Here is a 22,892-nt window from a genome sequence, read left to right on the forward strand (position 1 = left end):
ACTGAAATTTCTATCCTTGGGGCTGTCCAAATGTTGTTGTTCCAATTGAATTTTTTTTTTTTTTTTTTTTTTTTTTTTTTTTTTTTTTTTTTGCCTGGGCACAAACAGGAGCCATCAGCCCCTGAGAAATGCCCCGTGTTCATCCTGGGCTGCAGGGACGATGTGCCCTGTCCCAGCCAGCAGTGCACAGCAGGCAGGGGCTTTTCCCCGGCTCAGGGCAGATGCAGATGTTGCTGTAGTCAATGACTGATCACTGCTTCCTCCCAGAGGGACCTTTTCCCTTCCTTTCCCCCCGCCTGGGCTGAATGGGCTTTCGTAGGGCTATTGTTGGGATGTCTCTCAAGCAGGCACCGGCCCCATCTGAAAGGCTGTCCTTTGTCTGCTGTCCTGCCGGGGCTCTGGCCGGGCTCAGCCACCCAGGGAGGAGCAGGTGCTGGCAGGGAAGCGCAGACAAAAGCGGGATATTTCAGGAAGGTTTACTAATTTGCAGCCTCTCAAGGCTTTGCAGTTTTACACAGTTCTCCTTTAATCACCATCAGTGCATCCCCATGGCCTGGGTGAGCGGCGTTTGGCTTTCCGGGGCTTGTGCAGCGGAGCAGTAACCACCAGGCACCATCCATCGTATTTAAGAAGTTTTGGGAGCCCTCAGTCCTGCCATAGGATGCCTCAGGAGGATCGCTGGGCCGTGGGGCTGGAATATCTGGGGCTGCAGGAGCTGCCTGCGAACCAAGAGAACAAAGCTGTGCCATCTGCCACAGCTTCTTTCAAGAGGCTCCTGCTTATCCAGGCTAACAATACGACGTTTCTTCAAAGGCTGAAATCTTGCTTGTACGCTCAGAGAAAGCACTTGCAAAGCTCCACATAATGGTGCCATATGGTAGATCTTGCCGGAACAATCCTCTCCATTTTCTGCCAGCAAGCTAGACTTTCCACCAAATGGGTGAATGACTGATGTCCTTTGTATCCGCTTAACACTCCTTGTCACCCTGGGGTCTGTAACGAGCTGCTGCGTGTGTGCTGGTGTGCACTGGCCCCACGGGAGGTGTGTGGGGCAGGAGGGGGAGGCGCAGGGGGTGTTGAACAGCTTGGGCTGGAGAGAGCAGCGGGAACGCCGGCACAACCCCAGACCCCTCGATGGCTCTTCTCCTGGTGGGGTGGGTCACAAACAGTGGCTCTGTCCCCGCAGCACGAGCGTGATGCTCCAGTGGCTCCTCAGACCACCTGGAAGCTTGGAGGAGCTGCCCGGTCCAGCTTGGCTTTGTGTGCCTCTGGAGCATGAGGTGCTGCCTCTCCCTCGTCCCAAAGCTTGCTCCCAGCCTGCGTCCCTGCTGGCAGAGGGATGGAGATTCTGCCCCAGCCACCCCTCCAGGCTGGTCCTCCCAAATACCTGGGCTTTGAGGAAACTCCGGTTTCTCAGATGGGGTAGATGGGGCCTCTCAGACTTCTCACCTCCAAGTTGTCATTAGTGATGCGGAAGGAATTAAAGCAGACTTTGTCTAGCCCTGCATCCCACCCGTGATGTGCAGCAGCCTGGTTTTAGCCTATGAAACTAGAGCAGGTAACTTTCCCTGAGTCCCTCTGCCCAGGCTCTTAGACACCTGGGGAGGTGACACCAGGAGGTGAGTGGCTGGTGGCTCTGCAGTGTCCTCAGGATTTTCTGTGGCCCTCTCAATTTCATGGGGGTGGTAAGCATCTTTTGCTCATAGCAATCATAGATGGAGAAGCCTACCATTTTTTACTAGACAAAAATGCATTGTCTCCTAAATGAATTTTGCTTTAAGCATTTGGTTACAATTCATTTCCAGAACAATTTGTCAGAGTAGAGAGCAGTTTCACAGTCAGCCTTTTAAAAAGACACGTTACTTTCAAATAACCATTAGCAGGTTATAACAACACGGACCCATCTCGGGCTCAGGATGGATGCAGAACCTTGCCTGCTGACGTTGCATGGTGTTAGTGAATGCCTTCACCGGGATCTGCTGGAGGGGAGGTGCTCACACGTGGTCTCTGAAGTGCTGGGCTTTATGCCTTCCCCTCCCACGACATGGAAGGCTGCTCCATCCCTCCCTGCTGCTTTCTGAAGTAGTGGAAGCTCAGGAGACTGGGCTACCAAGTCTGGCAGCTTACAAAATTTATTGTGGCGTTTGTTTTTGCTGTATTTGGAACAACTAATGCATTTGGTCAGAGCCTCTCTTCGGATGCTATCTGTTAGGAGATGGTGTCCTGCATCACAGAGATTAGTGCTGTGTCACCTTTAAAATGCTTCGTGGTGGGCAGTCGGTCCGTGGCTCACAACGTGGAGTGCTTGGATAAGTTGCTCCATGTGTGACTCCCACAGAGCTGTGCCTTCCCACCCTTTGGGGGTGTTGGGGTGGTTGCTATCTTGTGTGCTGCTCCAACGGGGAGGGCAACCCCAGTGAGAGAAGGCGGTGGTGCCCTCAGGGTGAGTGCTGGTAGGTGTTAACAGCAGCACGGGGCTGGGAACTCATTGCTAGCAACAGCCAGTTTTACTTAGGAACTTAAGTAATGTCCTTTTTCCCTGGTTTCTAAGCCAGTAAGGAGAAAGTATGAGGTTTTGGGCCTTGCAAAACAATGTGGCTTTTAGGTAACAAATGAGGGATCTGCTGTGAAGCCAAGCTTTGCTATTTCATGCTTGCAGATCAGCTGTAGTTTTTTTGCTGCCTGATCTTTGCAGCATTAAGGACTTCAGGATTTTGGGAACCACTGAGCGGTAGCTGAAGCCATTTTCCCCCCTATTTGCAAAAAAAACCTATGCCATTAATATCCAGAAGAAAATACAATTGCAATACCCCTTGTGTCCTGGACAAAACCCCCCATTTTTGTAGAGGGGCCAGAGAGGAGCATGGGGGTCCTGATGCTGTCCTACCACTGTCTCCCAAGACCAACCTCCCTGGAGTTTTATGAATCGCTTTTGAGGAAGAAAACCAAGTGATTTGGTAACATCTGCTTCTAAATGCATTCTGCAGGGAACTGTGCGGACGCTTTCACCAGGCTGCCCAGGTTCTGCTCCTTAGATGCGAACAGCCTGGAGCTGCCACGCTCCCATCGCAGCCTGCTGCTCACAGTGCTTGTTTTTGTCACCTTGTGGTGTTACACCCTCACAGATAATCTCTTAAACATATTTTTCAATAGGTAAGCATCTGATATAGAAGGCGTACACCTACTCAGCAAGAAAATAAGGATTTTCTGCCTATATGCATTCTACAAACATGAATGAAGTAATCCCACTGGGGAATGCTGTATTTCAGCTGAAGCATTCATGTAATTGCAATATCTGTTGCAGCTACAAACTAGCATGGGGACTTGCCCCCAAACCATGCTGTTTCTGACCCGTAATTTTACAAAGGAGCCAAGTTATAGCACAGTGTGAACCCCAGCTGGAGGCAGAGAGCACATAAGAAACCCCTTTTTTTCCAGGAGAAATACAGCTGAAGTGGAAAAATTACATGGTCTACCTGATAAGTGCTTTCCACTTTGCACTTCATAAAAGAGGAGGCCACATAGAATCATAGAGTCATCTAGATTGGAAAAGACCCTTGGGACCATCGAGTCCAAACATCTACCCTACTCTACAAAGTTCTCCCCTACACCATATCCCCCAACACCACATCTAAACGACTCTTAAAGTCATCCAGGGATGGTGACTCAACCCCCTCCCTGGGCAGCCTATTCCAGTGTCTGACCACTCTTTCTGTGAAGAATTTCTTCCTAATGTCTAGTCTAAACCTACCCTGTTGCAGCTTGAAGCCATTCCCTCTTGTTCTATTGCTAATGACCTGTGAGAAGAGACCAGCACCAACCTCTCTACAATGTCCTCTCAAGTAGCTGTAGAGAGTGATGAGGTCTCCCCTCAGTTTCCTCTTCCTCAAACTAAACAGTCCCAGCTTCCTCAATCATTCTTCATAAGATTTATTCTCCAGACCCTTCACCAGCTTTGTTGACCTCCTCTGCACCTCGATATCTCTGTTGTATTGAGGTGCCCAAAACTGGACACAATACTCCAGGTGTGGCCTCCACAGTGCTGAGTAGAGGGGGACAATCACCTCCCTACTCCTGCTGGTCACACTCTTTCTAATCCAAGCCAGAATGCCGTTGGCTTTCTTGGCCACCTGGGCACACTGCTGGCTCATATTCAGCCGCTTGTCAATTAGAACCCCCAGGTCCTTTTCCGCCAGGCAGCTCCAGCCACTCTTCCCCAAGCCTATAGCAATGCATGGCGTTGGTGCAGGACCTGGCACTTGGCCTTGTTGAAGCGCATAGCATTAATGTTCGCCCATCTGTCCAACCTAAGGCTCTCTGTAGAGCCTCCCTATCCTCATGCAGATCAACACTCCCGCTTAACTTGGTGTCATCTGCGAACTTACTGATGATACACTCTATGTCATTATCAAGATCATCAATGAAGATGTTAAACAGAAATGGTCCCAACACTGAGCCCTGGGGAACACCACTTGTGACCGGCCATCAGCTGGATTTAATTCCGTTGAGCACCACTCTTTGGGACCGTCCAGACAGCCAGTGCTTGATCCAACAGATCGTATGCTCACCCAGGGCACATCCCTGAAAGATGTCTGGGCAGCTCATTTGGTAACACATCAGTGACCTTAGTTGGGGCATTTAGGTTTTTGGCTTGTGCCAGCTCCCAAGTGTTTCTGGCACAGGTCAGCGTGGAGGGTACCATCCTCAATGGATGGGCATCTGCTCCAGCAGTGGTCCTCTTCTTCCTGATTGCTCGGTGGCTGTGTGGAGTTGATGGAGTTACAGGCAGGATTGAGGAGCACGTGGGTTGTGCTTTATCTGTGACTTCAGCAGGAAGCATTCCTGCTGGGAATAGCCTGCGCCTGCCTTGTATCCTTTTGCAGATGCCAATGAAAGCTGTTCATACTGCTGTGGGATCTGTCACCAGCAGGGCCTGGGTGTTGCTTGGTGTGCAAGCATCACTGAGGTTGACTTTTGGCAGCCAAGGCTTTCTGCAGCCCCATGGGCAGGATCCTGCCTGAGTGCCCAGCGGTCTTAATTCCCATCGACTCCAGTGTTCAAATCAATACTGTTATTTCTGGGGATCAGCTTCCCTTGCCCAACACCACCTAACACCTGTAAGCCTAGCTGGTGCCTGCCTATGGTAGGCATCTTGCTGAAAGTCAAACCTTGGTCAGAAGTTGGCTCCTCTCAGGGTCACTCTCTGCTTTGCACCTGCTAAAGTTCTTAAAAATCACTTTACGATGCCAGGTGTGATCACAGCCAGAGTTGTAGGGAAATGAGGACTACTTGTCCCACCCCAGACATGGATATGCAAGGAGCCTGTTTCCATCCTACGTTGCCCATCAGCATCAGGCTGTAGCTGGCTCCTGCTTTCCTCAGCTGCATCCTTCAGGTTATGTGCTCAGAGCAGTAAATCTTGGGAAGCTTTCAGGATCAAGTCAGCATGTGGCTTTGCAGCCATGAATTCCCATCCAGCCCCTTTTTGAGGCAGTTCCCAGGATGGTATCTGGGGAAACCTTGGAGGGGTTTAGCCCCAGACCAACCATGTACAGCTTTCTTAAGTGAGCATCCGTATCAGGCAGGGGACATCTGAAGCCACACTTGACCTGGTCATTGGCTTACATTCCAACTTCAGTAGCTTTCAGGGATGTCAGCAGTGAAATTTAAGAACAGATTGAAAAGGGAGCTGCTTCTTTAGGGTCATAAATAGGTGCTAAATGCACATCTGAGTCCTTATTTATTTGCCAGCTGTGCTTTATTATGACACCCACCAAAGGACAGTTAAGCCCAGCTGTGGTTAGCTTGAATTTAATCGATTTTAGTAAGCACAGTAGTAAATAATGGGCCAATACATATTTTTATTCTTTTTTCCTTGGGATTTATGTACAATTGTGTAGAAGCAGCACCCTGGTGATCCACCTGCAAGGCTTCTAGATCTGAGAGTGAGCTTCAGGGTAAAATTGCATAGATCAATAACTCAGGCTATAAAAGAATCCTGTGTTAATTAGAATGGAAGAAGGATTTTCCTGATAATGTTGGTGAAAAGGTCACAGAAGGCCGAGCTCAATAAATTAAGAAAAGGTATTTATGTGGTTATAAACATACATTACAACAAGAAAAGATTGAGAAACCTAAGTAGATACTTCTCTCTTAAAATACATTACTATTGGAATATGGACACTTTTAAAACCTGTAGCCTATTAAAATAATTAATTAAATGAAACAATATTAAAGCAGTACATGCTGTCAGGTATTTGAACTGATGGGAACATTAAGCAGCTGCAGTGAGGATTTATTGAGGAGATAAATCAGCTACTGATGGTGATAACCTTTCCTGCAGAAGAAGAAAGGAATACAAATTCTATTTACATCTGTCCAATGCATTCAGGTCAATAAGTGAAAGCTGCAGAGCAGGGTGGATTGGTGTCTTTCCTCTTCCATTCTGGGACTAAAAATTCAATGTGGGAGGAGGTTGATTAGGCATAAGCACTTTGAAGTACTTATGCATTATTCCTTGTTGCTGCTACTCATTCCTTTGCTGTAAGCAATTTCCTTCATTCAAAAAATCATTACATGATAAAGGCAAAATTGATAAAAATAATAGAATTGTTCAGGTTGGAAAGAACCTTAAAGATCATCAAGTTCCAAGCCCCCTGCCATCGGCAGGGTCACCTCCCACTAGACCAGGTTGCTCAAAGCCCCATCCAGCCTGGCCTTGAACACCTCCAGGGATGGGGCAGCCACAGCTTGTCTGGGCAACCTGTTCCAGGGTCTCACCACCCTCACAGCAAAGAATTTCTTCCTAATATCATGGGTCATGGGTAAATTAAAAATATATAGTGATAATATTGGCTGAAGTTGGTTTCTCTGAGGGGTTGTTTTTAAGTTCTCAGGGCACTATGTCTGAAAAGATGTGTGCTAGGGAGGAGGGTTTTTTATTACTAAAAATAAAAGACTTCATTCACTACCTTCCTATCTAAAAAAAAATAAACAAAGATAAATCTGCGTATGTTGAGAATTGTAATCGCCTAAATGAACGTTGCAGATAGAGGAGCTCCTCCCACAGCACAGTTTGCCTTTCCAGGCAGTTGTTGTTTGCGCTGTAGCAGCCACTGGTTAATAATTCTATTTCTTTAGGAAAACAGCTTACAAAGAAAATGACAAGTTAGGAAAGATCTGTTCTGAGGTGGAGGTTTACTGTGCGCCGGCACAGATCGCAGCTTGGGCTGGGTGCCCGTGGGACGCGCGGGCAGCGCGGTTGCCCGGCGGAAGAAGATTAGATGAGGTACGGAGAGAAAAATGCTGATTGCCGTTTCCCTTGACAGTGCAGTGTTCTGGGATAAGTCAAACTGATGAACTTGGAGAAGAATGCCTGGAAGATAGCGAAAAAATGATATGACCCCTGAGAAAGGAAGCTGAGGCAGCCTTCAACAGGCCTTTTTTTATTTTTTTTAATTCCCATGATGTACCAGTTTATGCTAAATGTTGCCAGAAAGTTCCCACTTGTTTCTTTCTTTTTTTTTTCTTTTTTTTTTTGAGCAATCTTGGATCTCATGCTTTATTCGAGAATGCAGGACATCTTGCTTTTATGTACTGTAGTCTCACAGAAGTTTCTAAGGTCTGTGCATCCATCCATCAGCAGTAAATTTACTTGCTCTTTATTAAGTTGGTCATTTATTGATCTGCTGATGTCTTTGTGTGTGTGAGAGAGATATATATGCACACATAGGTATGTATATATAGACCCAGAACAAGCCAGCAAATTTTAATTCATTTCATTTATGGCAGTGGATGATCTCCTTACTTTTTTTCGTCTGCTCCATGTATTACGATGACACAATTTGTCAGCCAGAAAGGTGCATTCAAGTTCAATGTTTTTCATCTTTTTTCCTACAACCTCTGAAAATATTTTGGAGGTGCAGACCCCTGCACTATCCCTTACTGAATCTCTACTCCCCAGCTACTTCTTGCAGAATGTTTGGTGGCCCACAGGACCTGTGAGATGTAGGGGAAGAACGAGTGATGGTCCCGATGGGGTATTGTGACCGTGGGTGGGTAGTGCTTGGGCTCGCCCAGCTCTGAGAGCCAACCTCCACTTGGAGGTCGTTTCTGAAGACAAACGATCTGCAACATCCTGCTGGCTTCCTGCTGTTGCCCCATTAAAGCCTGTGGCTCACAGCTCACGGAAAATGCTCGTTAAAGCATCCACCATGGCATGGGTGAAGTGGCAGGGACAGAAGCTTGCACTGAGGACCACACGGTGAGTCTGGGGCTGGACTTTATGCCCTTTCTGCTAGGAGGGTCAAACATTTCTTCTAGCAGCAGTGCCTCACTTTTCTGCTTGATTTGGCTTTGCCTTCAGGAGGTGGTTGGAGACTACAGTGGCTGCAAACCAGAGAGGTGGTGGAGTCTCCCTCCCTGGAGATATTCAAAAGCCATCTGGACATAGTCCTGGGCAATAGATCTAGGTGGCCCGGCTTGATCAGGTGGTTGGACCAGATCCAGGTTGCTCCAGTGGCCTGGGCTCCTCATACCACCCAATTGCTTGGGAAGGTACAGAGCATGGGAACATCTCCCCTGAGCACTGCTGTGTGTCCTCCAAGGGAAAGGTATAGACCACTTGTTTGGTCCATGGGATCATGCTCTCAGTGTCCTGAGCTGAGAAGAATAATGGTGTGGGATTGACTTCACTGGAGCTCGTGCCTCTGAGAATCAAATTTCCCCTATGAGTTTTTTTAAAAAAATTATATTCAAATGAAGATTTAATGTGGAAACACGCTTCCTGATCTAAAGGTGAATAGTTTAACTGTTCAAGATAAATATTTAACAGCAGTGTATCTCTTTCCAGTAAAAACACTCTGGGCAGAGACTTCCTTTTGGTAGCAAAATGAAGCTGTTATTTTACGTGCCTTTGACCTGATTCCAAAAAAATATTTAAAATAGCCTAGTTGGCAGATCCTGCCATGGGAGGCAGCCAGGTGGAAGGGTCAGAGTTGTGAAAGGGGAAACTGAAGGGAGGGATGAGGGCTGTGGGGGTGATGGACACCAAACCACTGGTAATCTTCACTCTCTTCAACAGCCACCAACATCACGTGCTGTAGCAGGAGTGCATGGTTTGCAAATGGCCCGTAAAATTAATTGCTAGTTAGAATCACCTACTTACCAAGCTCATGATTATTAACTGAAGGTGCATGTGGGTCTGAGGTTCTACACGGCTTCTCTGCTGCACCACGACTCTGCCGTGCCATTGCTCAAGGCTTTGTCAGAGCTGTGCTTGTAGGGTGGTCTGTGAGCCCCCAGAGAAGGGCTGGTGTTCCTGTCCTCTCTTGATCTGTCATATTTTGAAGGGCGGTTTCTGAGCAGCCTCCCTGGGGCTAAGGCATATGGAGATAGCCATCAGTGAGCATAAGCAAAGGGCTGGAGGTGGGTGCAGGAATCCCCATACACATAAAACCAGCAAAGACCTGACTCTTTAATGGTGTAGTCACTGTTACAAGTCAAAATAACAGTCATTGTTCACTCTTTGATTATAAGGATTTTCGTATTCACTGGGTGCTACGTAGTATTTATTTAAACACCTCTCCCAAGCATCCTGCAAGATAGCATTAAGTAGGTGTTGCTGAGTGGTGCAGGGCTGCGATGACTGAGCCTGTTAGAGCCGGGGCACAATGGAATACGTTGTGTGGGACTCAGAAGCATTTTTGGTACCTTTTTTGGATGTGTTTGCACATTGTCAATTACCAGCACCTAATATGTTCTTCTGCTTTATTCCTTCTTGGCGCTTGGCTTCAGCTTAGTTTAGATTTTTAGCATTTGCACAAGTTGTATTTTTAGGGTATGGGTATTTTGAAAGTTTCAATAAATATTTTTGTGAGGACTTAAGTACAGATGTGTGTGGCTGGTGCTTTCCTGCCTGAATCCTGGATTCACGTGGCAGGGAAGCAAGGTCACAGTGGAAGCACTTTCCTGTGCTCACTCAAACCCTCAACATGGAGGTAAATATTCACCAGGAGACCCTTATCCTCTCCCACACTCCCAGAAGTACTTTTTCGATGAGCTGAATTGCAGCCAGGACCCTGTGTCAGGTGTTGGCCTGTTGGCCACCTCTAGACACACAGATTTGGGGCTGAAGCAGAGCTTGGGTGCCTGCCCAGCTCATAGCCTGAGGAGACATGGGCGAAGGACATCGAGGGCAATTTCTGGTTTGAGGCATGGAAAGGTGACGAGACTTGACCAAGGCTGGGGAGGAGATCGGTTGCTGGATATGAATCCCTGACCTCTCTAATTGTAAGGCCATGGGGAGGTTTGAAAGCAGGTCTCATTGGAGGAGTCCCCAAGCCAAGTTCTCCTCCCAGGTGCAGGTGGAGGAGAGGTGTCTCAGACTAGGCTCAGGCTTTCTCATTCCTCACTTTTTTCCAAGTTTCTGTTGTGGCACCATGTTTATTTCTGTTGTAGGGGTGTCTTGCAGGTCTGCTTCCAGAGCTCCACCAGCGTCAGCTCTGTGCAGCACGGTGGTTTGAAGAGTCAGTCGATATGGGGGAGAACAGGTCAAGGAAGAGGCAAAGCTCCTCCATGAATACATAATGGAAAAAGCTTCGTGACACCTTTTCTTTCTAGCAGTAATTTCATCGGGTGATTATTTTATTATTAATTAAGTGAAATTTATACCTGAAGTGGATGTATAAGCCTCTCCAAGATGTTCAGGACCACTGGCAACCCTCCGTTACTGCGTGTTGCACTGGAGAGCCCTTGTGTTTAGGTTACAAGATAGCTGAAGGCTGCCTTCCTTGGCTACTGGATGCAATATGAGCTTTAATGAGATCAGTTGAATTTCTTCATGGCATGCTGGTGCAGGGACCCATCTTTACCTATAGGCATCTTGTTCAGCTTTTGCCACATGGGGCTTTTACCTTGGATTGGGTACCAGGGGCTATCACCTTTAGTTGACAAGCATTATCGTTCAGATGGGGAATCTTTAATGGGGACTTTTGGAATGGAATCTTTAAGCTTTTTTTTTTTTTTTTAAACTTATTTTAGTTGCTGGAATTAAGTGTGTGATTTTTAAAGAGCGTGGCTGGGTGAGATGAGTTGGCTGGAGGCCACGGCAGGGCTCCCCTGTGACCTTCTACAGCATCTCCAGTGCTCCCACCCCTACAGCATGAGGGTTGTCATCAGCGGTGGTGATTTTAAGAGACATCCATGGTTGTAAGATCAATGTTGGGCCTCCCAGCCCTGCCTGAATGTTTTATTTAGTTCTCTAATAAAAGCTTTGACCTACATCTGGCACCAGAAAGCGATGAGTCTTTGATAATACTCAGGCATCCCAGTGGAGGGCATGCTGCTAACCGAGCCTCTACGTCGAAAATGAATGTGTCCTTTAAAATAACATCAGATAAACCAATAAAGGTTGTAGTCAGTAAACAGCTTTATCTCTGCCGGGCAATACATAGTCTTGTTTTGATGGAGAAGATGTACCTCTTTATGAACTGTAGATATTAGAACGAGCGCTTTCTATTTTTAGTTATATGAAAACAAACCAAAAGGCAAAAAAAGCCCCCAGTTTTCCATGGTATGATGATGTTGGCAGTGGAAATGGGCTGGACCACTCGGGGTGTTCAGCAGTGAAGCAGTTATCTGGGGCGGTAAAGAAGAAAGGTTTATTTTAATTGCTCTTTGCTGTAAGTTTCTTAGATATGGTCTTGTCATCTAGAGCTCTCAATCCTCTGTGCAAGGCTATCTTGCGGGAAGCTGTGACAGCTTCATGGATGTCCTTTCTAAAATGCTTGCTGCCTTTAAAAGCATTGAAGGCAATGCCAGTGAGGAAGGAGGCCAGGAGGTTTTCAGCCATGTCTTCCTGGCAGCCGGCTGTAGCCCAGGAGTCAGGGCTAGCAACAGCAGGATGAAAATTAGCATCGTTGCCCTGACAAATGAATAGTCACGGGGTGATGCTGTGGGACCACTGCTGTGTCCATGCCATCACCCATTTGTGTACTCATGTTGCCTGTTTGGGTTTTTTTCCCCTTTCTAGGATGAACTTGACCTCACAGACAAGCACAGAGAGGCCATGTTTGCGCTGCCGGCGGAGAAGAAGTGGCAGATCTACTGCAGCAAGAAGAAAGTAAGAGACCTGTCCGTGCTGTGGTTGGGGGCTGAGCCCCTTCCCCCCTATGCAGGGTGGGGGGGAGATGTGGGGAGGGACAGAGCTCTCTTGGGATGCCCAGTGGTATTTGGACTAGATATAAAGAAGATATTTTTTACGATGAGGGTGGTGAACACTGGCACAGGTTGCCCAGAGAGGTGTTCGATGCCCCATCCCTGGAAACATTCGAGGTCAGGTTGGACGGGGCTCTGAGCAACCTGATCGAGTTGAAGAGGTCCCTTCTAACCCAAACCATTCTATGATTCTGTGATTCCCAAATTGGCCAGTGCATCCCCTGACTTGGCGGCCCGAGTTGGCCCAGCAGTGCTGGCCATCACCTGGCCACACTTGAAGGGCGCTCGCTGCCATTAATGCCTCTTTTCTCCGGCTGTAGCAATGGCAGCAGCTTTTCCAGCTGTGTTTTAGGCCAGGAGCAGGCTTTACCTTGCTCACATAGGATTAAGTTCTAAGCCTCTCATAAATACCCCTGAAATCCCTGTATTATTGTTAGACAGAGGCCTGCCGTGCCCGAGATTTAAATCGGAGGGGAGAAGACATGTTAGCAAATTACAGGCACTGGTCTGAATTAACAAGAAAATGGGCAGGGGATGTTCGCTGGTCACTGCCTGTTGGGTAAGTGGAGCCGTGCTCTGGTGCGTCTGGGTAAGGAGGGACAACGGACACTTAAATCAAGCAAAGCCATGTGATTATTATTGTGAGTGGAGATCATGTGCTATCTAATCTCCCGGGGAAGGGTTTAGATGGGGCTGATGGTACCTCTTTCCCATTCCAGCACCTCCTTGCACTCACAGTTTTTTAAAAACTGTGCTGAGAAACTCTCTGCTCCCAGGGGATGTTGAGGGAAGGAGCCACAGAAGTACCCCATGGCATCCTCAGAGGTCCTCAAAGCAGGTGCCCATTTGAGGCCGGATTTTGTCTGTTCTGCTCTGGTCCTCATTCCTCCAGCTACTCTCAGCTGCTCCTTCCCTACTCTTGGTACCATCTCGGTGAGCTGCAGAGCGTCCATGCCACTGCTTGCTCTGAAGATGTGCTGGTGGCTTGTTAGCAAGGGAGACGAATGCTTTTGTCCTGCTTTTTAATTAAAAATGAACTAGACCGTATCAATGGAGGCTCCAGTGGTGGAGGAAGTCAGGAATCGTGGGGTGGAGAACATGTCTGTGTGCACGGCAGGCTCTAGGCAGCCCTGCCACTGTGCGGTGAGGACCAGCACGCAGCAGAAACACTGGTGCCTGTCCCAGCAGCTTCTGGTAAAGCTTACTCGCGTACCTCTCTGATTTCGTGAGGACAAACCACCTGTGTGGTAGCCCAGCCTTGAGGAGAGGGGCTGGACTGCTCCAGCTGAGAGTAATGGCTGGGTTTTGGCTGGAGCTGGAGACAGGACAGGGGTCTCCCTGTCCCAGTAGCAGGCTGAGCAGTGGTGATTTGGGAAGTCCAAGGATGCACCTAAACCCCTTTGGCCTGCCTGTGTCAAACAGCAAGTCGTTGCTTGAGATGCTGGTAACAGGCAGCTTTGCCTGGTGCGTCCCTGGGAACTGGCAAAGGTGGACATCAGTGACGGGAGGCTGCCTGACTTAACAGGCATCCAGAATTGTCCCCTGAGCAGTTTTTGCTCTTTTCTCTATTGCCAATTTTGGCTCCTGTTGGAAACAGACTGTCAGGTGACTTCAGTCGGGCTTTGAGTCTCAAATGCCCCAGTTTGGGGCATTCCTAATTTTTAGCATTTTCCCCATTTTCCTGCCGGTTGCAGTGCTCCCTGCCACCTCCCTGGGGTTCCATCCCACCTGCATCGCCCTGTGATGTGGGCAGGGGGGAGCAGAGAGATAAAAAGCATCTCGTGATGGGGGCTGGCAAGCCTGTCCGCAGCGACCCGAATGGGAACTGAAGTCTGCATTAAATCCAGCAACGGTGCAGCGCGTGGGTCAGGAGAGAGGTTTAAAGATTATTGAAGAGACCTTCTTTGAAGTCATCAGCCCTCTCTACGGCTGTAATAAAGCAGGGAAATGCAAATGTGGAGATGGATTAGCAGTGGGATGAAATCTGCTTTTAGAAGTGGTATTTCCAGACGATGAGTCGTTTCGTACCTCATCCCAAAATATTTCACTCCCTGCTGGCCCTGCTCTCCAGGAGAGGATATTGCTCAGAAGCACGGGGAGCTGTGAAGCAGGAGAGTTTCCAGCTTTAACGTTTCTTTGGTCTGCGGGTTTGCTTCAGTGGAAGAGAGTGGCTCAGGGTGGCCTTTCTCAGGAGGCCGTGCTCCAAAAGTGTTAGTAATTAACACTTTGCACTTATTCTGAAGAACCTCTTAATTGCAAGAAGTTTGGCTCCTGCCAGCCGATACACATAATGTCCAGCTATTAAAGGTGCTCACTGGGTGATCTTTATAAGCCTCAGAATACGGGTGGATAAAGGCAAAGGTGGATAATGTTCAGGGAAAAGCTCAGCATGAATACCAGGTGGAAGGCAGCGAAACCAGCTCACGTGGATGCGGGGTCTGGCTCTGCCCCTCTCTCTTTTGATTCTGCTAATCTCTCTGAGCATCCGCAAAGCTGGAGCAGGGGAGGAATGACCTGCAGGCATGCCAAGTGATGCTGCAGTCTTTGAGCTTGTGTTGAAAAGCCGTTGCCATTGCCAAGGCTGGGTACGTAGTAGCGCAGTGTTAAGCTGGCCCTGCAAGCAAAACTTGCATCTAAAATTCCCTCAGACATCAGACATAAAACCAGGATCCCTTCACATTAGGAGAAGGCAGTGGTGGTGCTTTTGCAAGGGAGAATGGGGAAAAACATGATAAATAGGGAAATGAGTGATGGCTCTCCAATAATACTCTATTTTCCAGCCAGACAGCCTCCTTTCCCTTCTGACTGCCCCTTCCACTCTCTCCCTCCAGAGAGCTTCGCTTTCCAGCCAGCTCTTCCACTTGTCCTGCTCAATCCTACAGCTCATTTGCAGGGCTTGGATTGCCATTTCCTTCACTTAAAAAACTTGAGTGGGAGAGTGTTTTGGTTTGGGGTGGGTTTTTGGTGTGGTTTTTTTTTTTTTTTTTCTGCAGTAGCAGAGCTAAGAGCAAAAGCTGGCAAAAACAAGGGGAGGAAGAAAAAACAGCTCGGTGTTTTGTCACGCTCCTGGGTCGCCTGGGGTGGACAAGAAGTGTTTTCATGGCCCCCAGGCATCCAGATACAGCCACAGTTACTGCAGCAGCAGGTTGAAATGCCATAACCTCAGGTGGCATTTTCTCGGGCTGAGTGAGAGAAAGGGGCTGTTTTCATGGCTGGGGGTATTTTTCAATAGGAAATGGTTATAGTTTTTATCTTGAAAGGTAATTCCCTTTTTAGTTCCATTCACAACGCACTTATGTTTTAGCAAGGTTTTTCTCCCTCTCTGGCCAAAAAACGCATCTGTTAGCAATTTTTTTGGATTTTAAAGCAAAGCTTTTCAAATAATGAACCAGCTGACTGTGGAAGGCATCTGGTCATGCTGTATTTGCTTATGGGGAGCACAATTTTTAAACCTGGGAAAAAGCATAGAAGGGCATGTGTGTATTTGTCGAGGCAAGGGTATAGGAAGTGTTAGCACACAGAAAACTGGAGTGGTCTGGCAGGGGAGAATCCGATAAAATTCCAGCCCTTGGCAGTATCGCTCCATGAGCCTTTGGCAGGGCCTGGGGAAATGGCTTTAATTGCATCATTTAGTGTTTGTTGCAGGGATACCCAGGGGACCTGAGCAGCTGGAGGGACAAGGAAGACCCAGGGGGCCAAAACCTCCACCAGTGCATGCCTCACAAAGGCTCAGCCACGTCCACAGAGCTGGGCTATGTTAAAACATCACAAGTAGGCTGCAGACCCACTGGCTTTAAAACCCATCCGTGACACTGTCTGCTTCTTTTTTGACCTTGCAAACAGCATCCACATGGATTATCTGCAGCAGGCAGGGAGGAGAGGGTTGCCGAAACGTTGTGGGCTGCCAGCTGCCGCCAGCTTTCCCTTGCTTGGCTCTTACAGAACAGCAAGGAGGGGTGGGGAACACAGTGCAATATAAAAATGCAACCAAGAGGATGTGTAAAAGTGAAAGAGGTTGCTTCTGTTTTTTGTAGCAGGTTCCAACTCAAGAGGTTTGGGGTTTTTTTGACCCCTTGCTATGACTTCCCAGGTGTGAAGTTCTCCTGGGGTAGGGAGGTGGGCCATCACATCCACTAGTGTTGTTGCTGAACAGCTCTCCGGAGTTTGCTTGGAGCTAGCTGCTGTGAACCAGCCTTTTCCTTCTGACTTGGTTTCACCTTGAAGGATCTAAGCTGGTGTGTTGGACATCAGGTGGGTGGGAAACCTGGCCAGCTGCCCTCCGGGGCTCAGTTACCCCAAAGCAGTTCCAGATCCATCACCACCACCATGGGCTGCCAGTATGGGAAGGAGGCTGCTGGATCAGACGGAGACAAACCCTGCAGGCTGGGCATCTGAAAGGTGTCTCCAACAGTTTGATTTGGAAGCAAAGCAGCCTGAGGAGCTTAAGATGTCTTTCTCCCTGCTGCCATGGGGACATGCAGGAGGGTGCATTGCTCCTGGCAGCTGCATTTCTGCAGGTCAGAGGGGCAGGGAGCTCATGGAGATGTACCTTCCAGGTGTGGAAGTGCCCAAATGGGGCCAAGACCAGCCTGTGAACTTCTTTAATGCTACCCCTGGCTCAGCCACCACCTCCTCTGTGCTGCTTCCCAGTGTCCCAAGGATGATCAGTGGGAAGAGCAAGGGCAGTCTGGCTGTGGGAGCTGCCAACACCCTTAGAGGGAGGCATGTGGGCTGGGGAAGTGTCAGTCTTGTCACTAAGATGTGGCAGGAGTAGGGAGCGTGAAATCTCGCTGGGAAGAGCGAAGGGATGGATGGAGCTGGCAGATCAGTGACCTTTGCTTGGAAAAGCTCCCACTAATGAGGTGTCTTGACGAGGTGCCGCTTTCCCCGTGGCACCCGGCACTGACAGAGAGGATGGAGCCTGTTCATTGGGTTCCCACCACAACATCCCCCTGCCACTGCCACCACCACTGCCACCGCGGTGCAGAGCAGCCGAGCAGCAGCGTCTGTCAGCCCTGCACATGGAGATGGAGCCGGGGAGTGAATGGGCAGCAGAAGTAAGGCAAGAAGAGGGTGCAGCAGCACCAGCACCACAACTGGTGTGATTTGTGGTTTTGCCAGGTCCCTGGAAAGAAGAAGTGAGTGTTCAGGGGAGGTTCAGGCTGGATATTATGAAAAATTTTTTAACCGAAAGGGTTATCAGCCATTGGAATGGGCTGCCCAGGGAGGTGGTTGAGGCACCATCCCTGGAGGTGTTCAAAAGACAGGTTGATATAGTGCTGGGAGATACGGTTTAGTGATGGTGATGCTTCTTGTTTGTTGTGTGGGTGTCTATTTTTGTCAAAGTTAGGTTGACAGTTGGACAAGATGATCTTTAAGGTCCCTTCCAACCTAGAAGATTCTGTGAAATTCACGCTTTCGACCTGTGATGCCCGGAGAGGTTCCTCCCTCTTCCTGGCCTGCCTTGTGAGCAAAGCCTTGTGAATCGCTTCCCTCTGGGCTCATTACTTTGTTGGGAGATTTCTTCACCGCCACCACATGCACTAAAGGACACTTATCAGTGCTCTGTGGACCATTAGCTGCAGTAATTACTACTGAGCAATGTCCTGCAGCAAGCCCAGGGAAGCCGGTGCCGTGCCCTGATCTTTGCCTGCTTTATTGTGCAGTTCCCCTTTGCCTGGGAAGCTGCTTTCCGTTGAGCCTGGCTGGCTGCTCATCTGAATTAATGAGGTTCTGCTGAACTTAATTGAGAGCGCTCTCTAAATTGGGGGTTTCAGGGAGGAAATGCAAGAGCCCGAGGGAGCCGAGCAAAGGGAAATACTTAAAATGCGGCATGTTAATTATAAATGAGCAGTTTAGCCAATTTTGTTGTTCAGCCTCCCCTCTGCCCCCTGGAGGCCTTTGTTTTTTGGCTCCACCACTTCCTTTCAGCCTTAAACGAGCAGCAGGTCCGGATCCCACCTGCCTCACAGGTGTTGGCACTATGCAGAAGGGTCCTGGGATGAGCTGCCCTCCTGCTGCCTTCCCACCCCTGTCCCTCAGCACGGGTCTTGCTCCCTGCCCAAATCTCCAGACTGGCTACAGCCCATCATGTCTTGGTGCTGTGCAGTGGTGGGGACCTCACCACCCTTCCTAGCTGGTGTCGCTGCTGGGAGCACTGGTGGGAGAGGGATGCTCCTGAAGTGCTGATTGTACCCTAGGGTGATGGGGAGGACCTCCAGTGACCTCTCCAGGAGGTGAGTGGGCAAAAGCTGGTTCCTTTTTGGGCTATAATCAAGACACATGTGGGCCCCCTAGCTCCACTGTCCCCGGAGCACCGTTTGCATGCCATCATTTAAAGCAAGGCAGAAAAGTTGGGAAAATCAAAATCTTCGCCCACAGGCTTTGCGGAGTTTGTGCAGAGCTTTCCCGTGGCAGAGCGTGGGACGGCTCGGATGGGTGGGCTGGCAGACATGCCCAGGCTCCCTGGCATCCCTCCTCCTTCTTCAGTGCCTTCACCACGTGTACGTGTTCCTTCTTGTTCCTGGTGCATACGGAGGGTGTGCTGTATATGGCTGTGTGTACCGGGGAAGGGCGTGCTTTTGCAGATGGGAGGGTCTTCTAGGAAGGCGTGCAATGTGAGCTGAGAAACCAGAAAGACCCGGCTGTCTATGTCAGACGGGATTGTTACCAAGCAGGAAAGTGGCCCGAGCTGCTTGTCACCGCTGAGGGACCGTGGGGTCATCCAGCAGGACGGGTGGGCAGCCCTGAATAGGGCTAGCACCAAGAAACTGCCCTTTGGTTGCAGAAAAATAATGCGAGCGATGTTCTGCAGATGGAACCTGCCATCGGGTGCAACCTGACCTCACATCCCCATGTCCCCATGCTGGTTGGCCACGGGCAGAAAAATTCTCGCTCTTTGCTGATTCCCACTTCGTTAAAAAAAAGTGAAATGTGGAGGGCAGGTGAATCAAGTGTTTTATTCCTTGGTTCTTGGCAGGAGGAGGGGAGAACAACCCAAAGTACTCAAGCAGGGGGCAGGAGGGCTGAATGCAGTCTTCTTGCTCAGTAAACCTGTTTTATTTGCTTTAAACTTGACCAGATCTATAGAAGATTAACAAAGAAGTGAGGCTCGTGTATGCGCATCTGTCAGTGGGCAGCCTGCCTGGGAGCATGGCCAGCCGGCTTGGAGAAGGCTGGAGGTGACCATGAGGGTCGACAAGCAGCTTCTCTTGGCTCTCAGTGTGTCACAGGAGATGCCCGAGGGTACGCGAGGTCCTTCTTGCTCCCAAACTTCTTTTGTCCCCATCCCAGAGTCAGGCAGAGTGAAGGGTCGGGTCTGTGGGGACAGGCTGCGCTACCTGTGAGGGAACTGGGTTCCCAAACAAATTACCTGTTGCTGACTGTGTTTTCTCATCTTGACAAGCTGCAGCTGGGAAAGTTTGGATGCATAAACATTTCCCACATATGCCTCTTGAACCATGATAAATTATTTGGGTCTGTGCTCCTTGGGCTTGCTGAAATCAGTTGTCTGCACGCACGGATGGGAGCGGAGGAGTAGGTCAGCCAGCTCCCACCATCGCAGGTGATGGTGGGATAGGATGACCTTTGCAAACATCTCTTAAAGTTAGGGAGGGGGCAAAGCCATGCAGCAGATCGGGCTGTGAACTGAAGATGGTTATTGAAGGAAGATGCCTGGGATTTGCATAGTATTGGCTGACTCCAGCCTAGACCTGTGTGACATTTCTGCTGTGAATCGTTTTTCTTCTTTTGATGTAAGTTTTTTAGGTCAATACAGTGGAGAAAAGGGTTGATCTTGAAGTATTCCCTCAAAATCTGCCTACTTGCTCCAAGCAGTCCCTGGGGACATGCAGCGTAATTTTTCTGAGCTGGGCTCAGAAGTCCTTTGGTCATGTCATACAAGAACACAGTAGAACCTGAAAACCTTTATGAGTCCCACCACATGCAGGGCATTGTAGACCAGGGTGACCAGATGAGGCTCTGCATCACTCAGTGTCATAGATCATGGGCTTAAGGGTGACATCCTTTAACAGGGGACATTGCCAGGTGCGTTTTCCCTCCTAACAACTAATGAAGGTGCCAGAGGAGTTGTCTGTTGTGACTGGAGTCTCTCTTAGGATGTTGGTAAGTCATGGTCCAGCTCTGGGAGTGGAGCCTAGTTTGTGTTACATTTATTCGCTCTTCTTTACTTGTAGGAGACACTTCCCTCACCCCCGCAAAAGCACGTTAATCAAGGCTGTACAACCAAAATTTCAAGGGCACTGTTGAGTCGGTATAGGAGAAATCTAGATGTAAAATTTCAGTGTGGTTTCTCCAAAGCTGGTAACCACCAGACTGATGTGGTATCATTGGGGCAGTTTGTTCACAGGCAGATGGTATAACGAGATTGTATATAAAATAGTTCAATAAATCAGGTAATTTTCCCGCAGGTGGAGCTGTTGGTGGTGAGCTCAGAATACAGAAAGTTGTGCTTATATCGATATAAAGTACTGCAAGAGCTCAAGGGCACTTCAGAGGTGGTTGTCGTGAGGGGCAGGGGATGTTAACATTATTTCTACTAAGCTACTGTCTTTGTTTCACTCCCTTCTCCCCCCCATTCCCCCTCCTCACTAGGACCAGGAAGAAAACAAAGGAGCCACCAGCTGGCCAGAGTTCTATATCGATCAGCTGAATTCAATGGCTGCTGTAAGTATTTCCCCAACACTTTGGCTTTGTGAACCCTGCATTGGGGGGACAGTGCTGCGGTGACATTCTGTGGCATCGCACCCGAGAGGGTGGCAAGCGCTGTCGCCACAAAGATGTGACCTGGCTATTTTCAGCCTTTTGGGTCTACAGACCTCTCAATAATTTGCAGTTGGCAGTAGCTTGCAATTTGTCCCAGCAATTGAGAAACCCTCGATGTAAGGATTTAAGGATATCATCCATTAGACCCACAGATGCAGCTGGAACACGGGGGCATTTTCTATAGCAGGAAGGGCATTTTGTTGTACCCCAGGCTGGGAGACGGATAGCAAACAGCAAAAAGCCACCAGGGTGATTTTCAAAGAGCCTGTTTGGTTGTGCAATGCCAGTGGGGCATCAAGGGCTGTGGTTGCTTTGAAGCTGATAGTTCCTGTGCTTTTTCATGGATGCTGGCTACCCCCGTGGAATTTTGTTAAATACTTCCTTGTCGAGATCATGCCGGGTGAGACAAAAATAGCACTGTATTCTGTAGGAAATACATTTTATTTCCTGCCCCCTCCATCCTCACTCCTGCTTTCGGAGGCGGAAGGTGATGAGGTTTGTGGTCACTGCAATAGGGATGGGAGCAGCATGGAAAATTAAAAAGAAAAGCATCATTTTTTCCCCATTATGTTTGTCCTGCTGTCGCAGGGCCAGGGTGACAGGGAGGGCAGGGCTGGATAGGGGAGTGGGGATGAAGGGGGGGAGCGGGAGCCAGGAAGGGACTGTGCCACTTCCCTCTGGGAAGGCAGGAATGCCCAGGGCTGGCTGTGGACTTAGGTGAAACCCTGAGCCTGAGCAGAGCTTGTGATCAAAGCCTGCCAGATGCCTGGAGGGTGGCTTTGATCTCTCTGACACACTGCCGAAGAGGAGCTGGGGTAAATGTGGGGGCCAGCACAGCCCTTTATATCTTCTGAGACCCTTTCCCCTTCCTTTGGCTGATGCTGGCCGGGCTCACCCTGGCACCTCCGAAAGCCCGGTGCCGTTGGATGGTGCTGGAGGCACCTGGGGTGTTGCTTTAGCTCTGCTGTTGGGTGCACGCGTTGGGGTGAGGAAGCCATACCCCATGTGTGCCTGGGGTTGCAGGCAGCCATGCTACCCAGGTAAAGCCACAGCAGCCATGGTCCTGGCCCCCAGTGCCAGCCTGATAGCAAAATCCAGTGTGGGTGATGCCAAGGACATCCCCTGCACACAGCCGCTGTCCCCAGCCCAAATGCACATCAGACACTTCCTTAGGGGATACTGTTTATTTACCTCTTCCTTTTACAAAGTGTATTTCCTGGAGGGTCGTGGGCTGTAGGGGACATGCCAGGGTTTACATCCAGAGTCCGTGAGCTGGGATGCTCCTTGCCTGAATGGCAGCCTTTCCCTCTCGCTGTTCGGGGCCTGAGGGCTGCAGGAGGACAGCTGCTGAGCATCCTGCAACCTGGGCTTGTCTGGATGAGTTGCAGGTCAGCAATTTGGGGCAACACCATTTCTTCCTTCAGGGCATTAATTCTGGAACTTAATGATCATGCAGGACAGTGCTAAGCGTGTCCTCTCAAGGGGATGATCCAGTTGTCTCAGGGCAGTGAAGCCCAGTGTCTACCACGGCTTCCTGGGAGGGGAGGACTGGTTTGGGGAAGAGGGTGCTGGGTTTCTGCGGCCTCACTTAGCGTTGGCCAATGTTCATTTCCTGCTGCTTTGAAACAAAACCCAAGTGGCTGGGGAGATGCAAGGCCATTAGCATTGCTGCTGCAAAGCCGGTGGGGGCTGGGGTGTTGCTCGTTTGTGATGGGCCAAACACTTGCAGGTTAATTGCCCATGTGCTGGCGAGGGGTCTGGGTGCTTGCAGGCAGCATCTTCACCCTAAAGCTACTTGTTCACCCAGTTCAGGCCATCTCCTTGCAGACCGCAGGGGGTTTTTCCGAACTGCTCCTTTTCCCAAGTCCTCTGATTGCCATAAGGAGCTGGAC

At 49.3% G+C, this 22,892-nt stretch overlaps 1 protein-coding gene across 1 annotated transcript in view; it reads left to right on the plus strand.

The window, feature by feature from the left end:
* DAAM1 (dishevelled associated activator of morphogenesis 1) overlaps positions 1-22,892 on the plus strand; it is a 75,624-nt gene that overhangs the window by 21,834 nt on the left and 30,898 nt on the right. The window contains 2 exon segments of the mRNA XM_014966614.1: positions 12,032-12,121; positions 20,830-20,901. Coding sequence (XP_014822100.1) covers positions 12,032-12,121; positions 20,830-20,901 — 162 coding nt within the window.

This window comes from Calidris pugnax, unplaced genomic scaffold (genome assembly GCF_001431845.1).
Source record: "Calidris pugnax isolate Ruff unplaced genomic scaffold, ASM143184v1 scaffold74, whole genome shotgun sequence".
NCBI classification, from domain to species: Eukaryota; Metazoa; Chordata; class Aves; order Charadriiformes; family Scolopacidae; genus Calidris; species Calidris pugnax.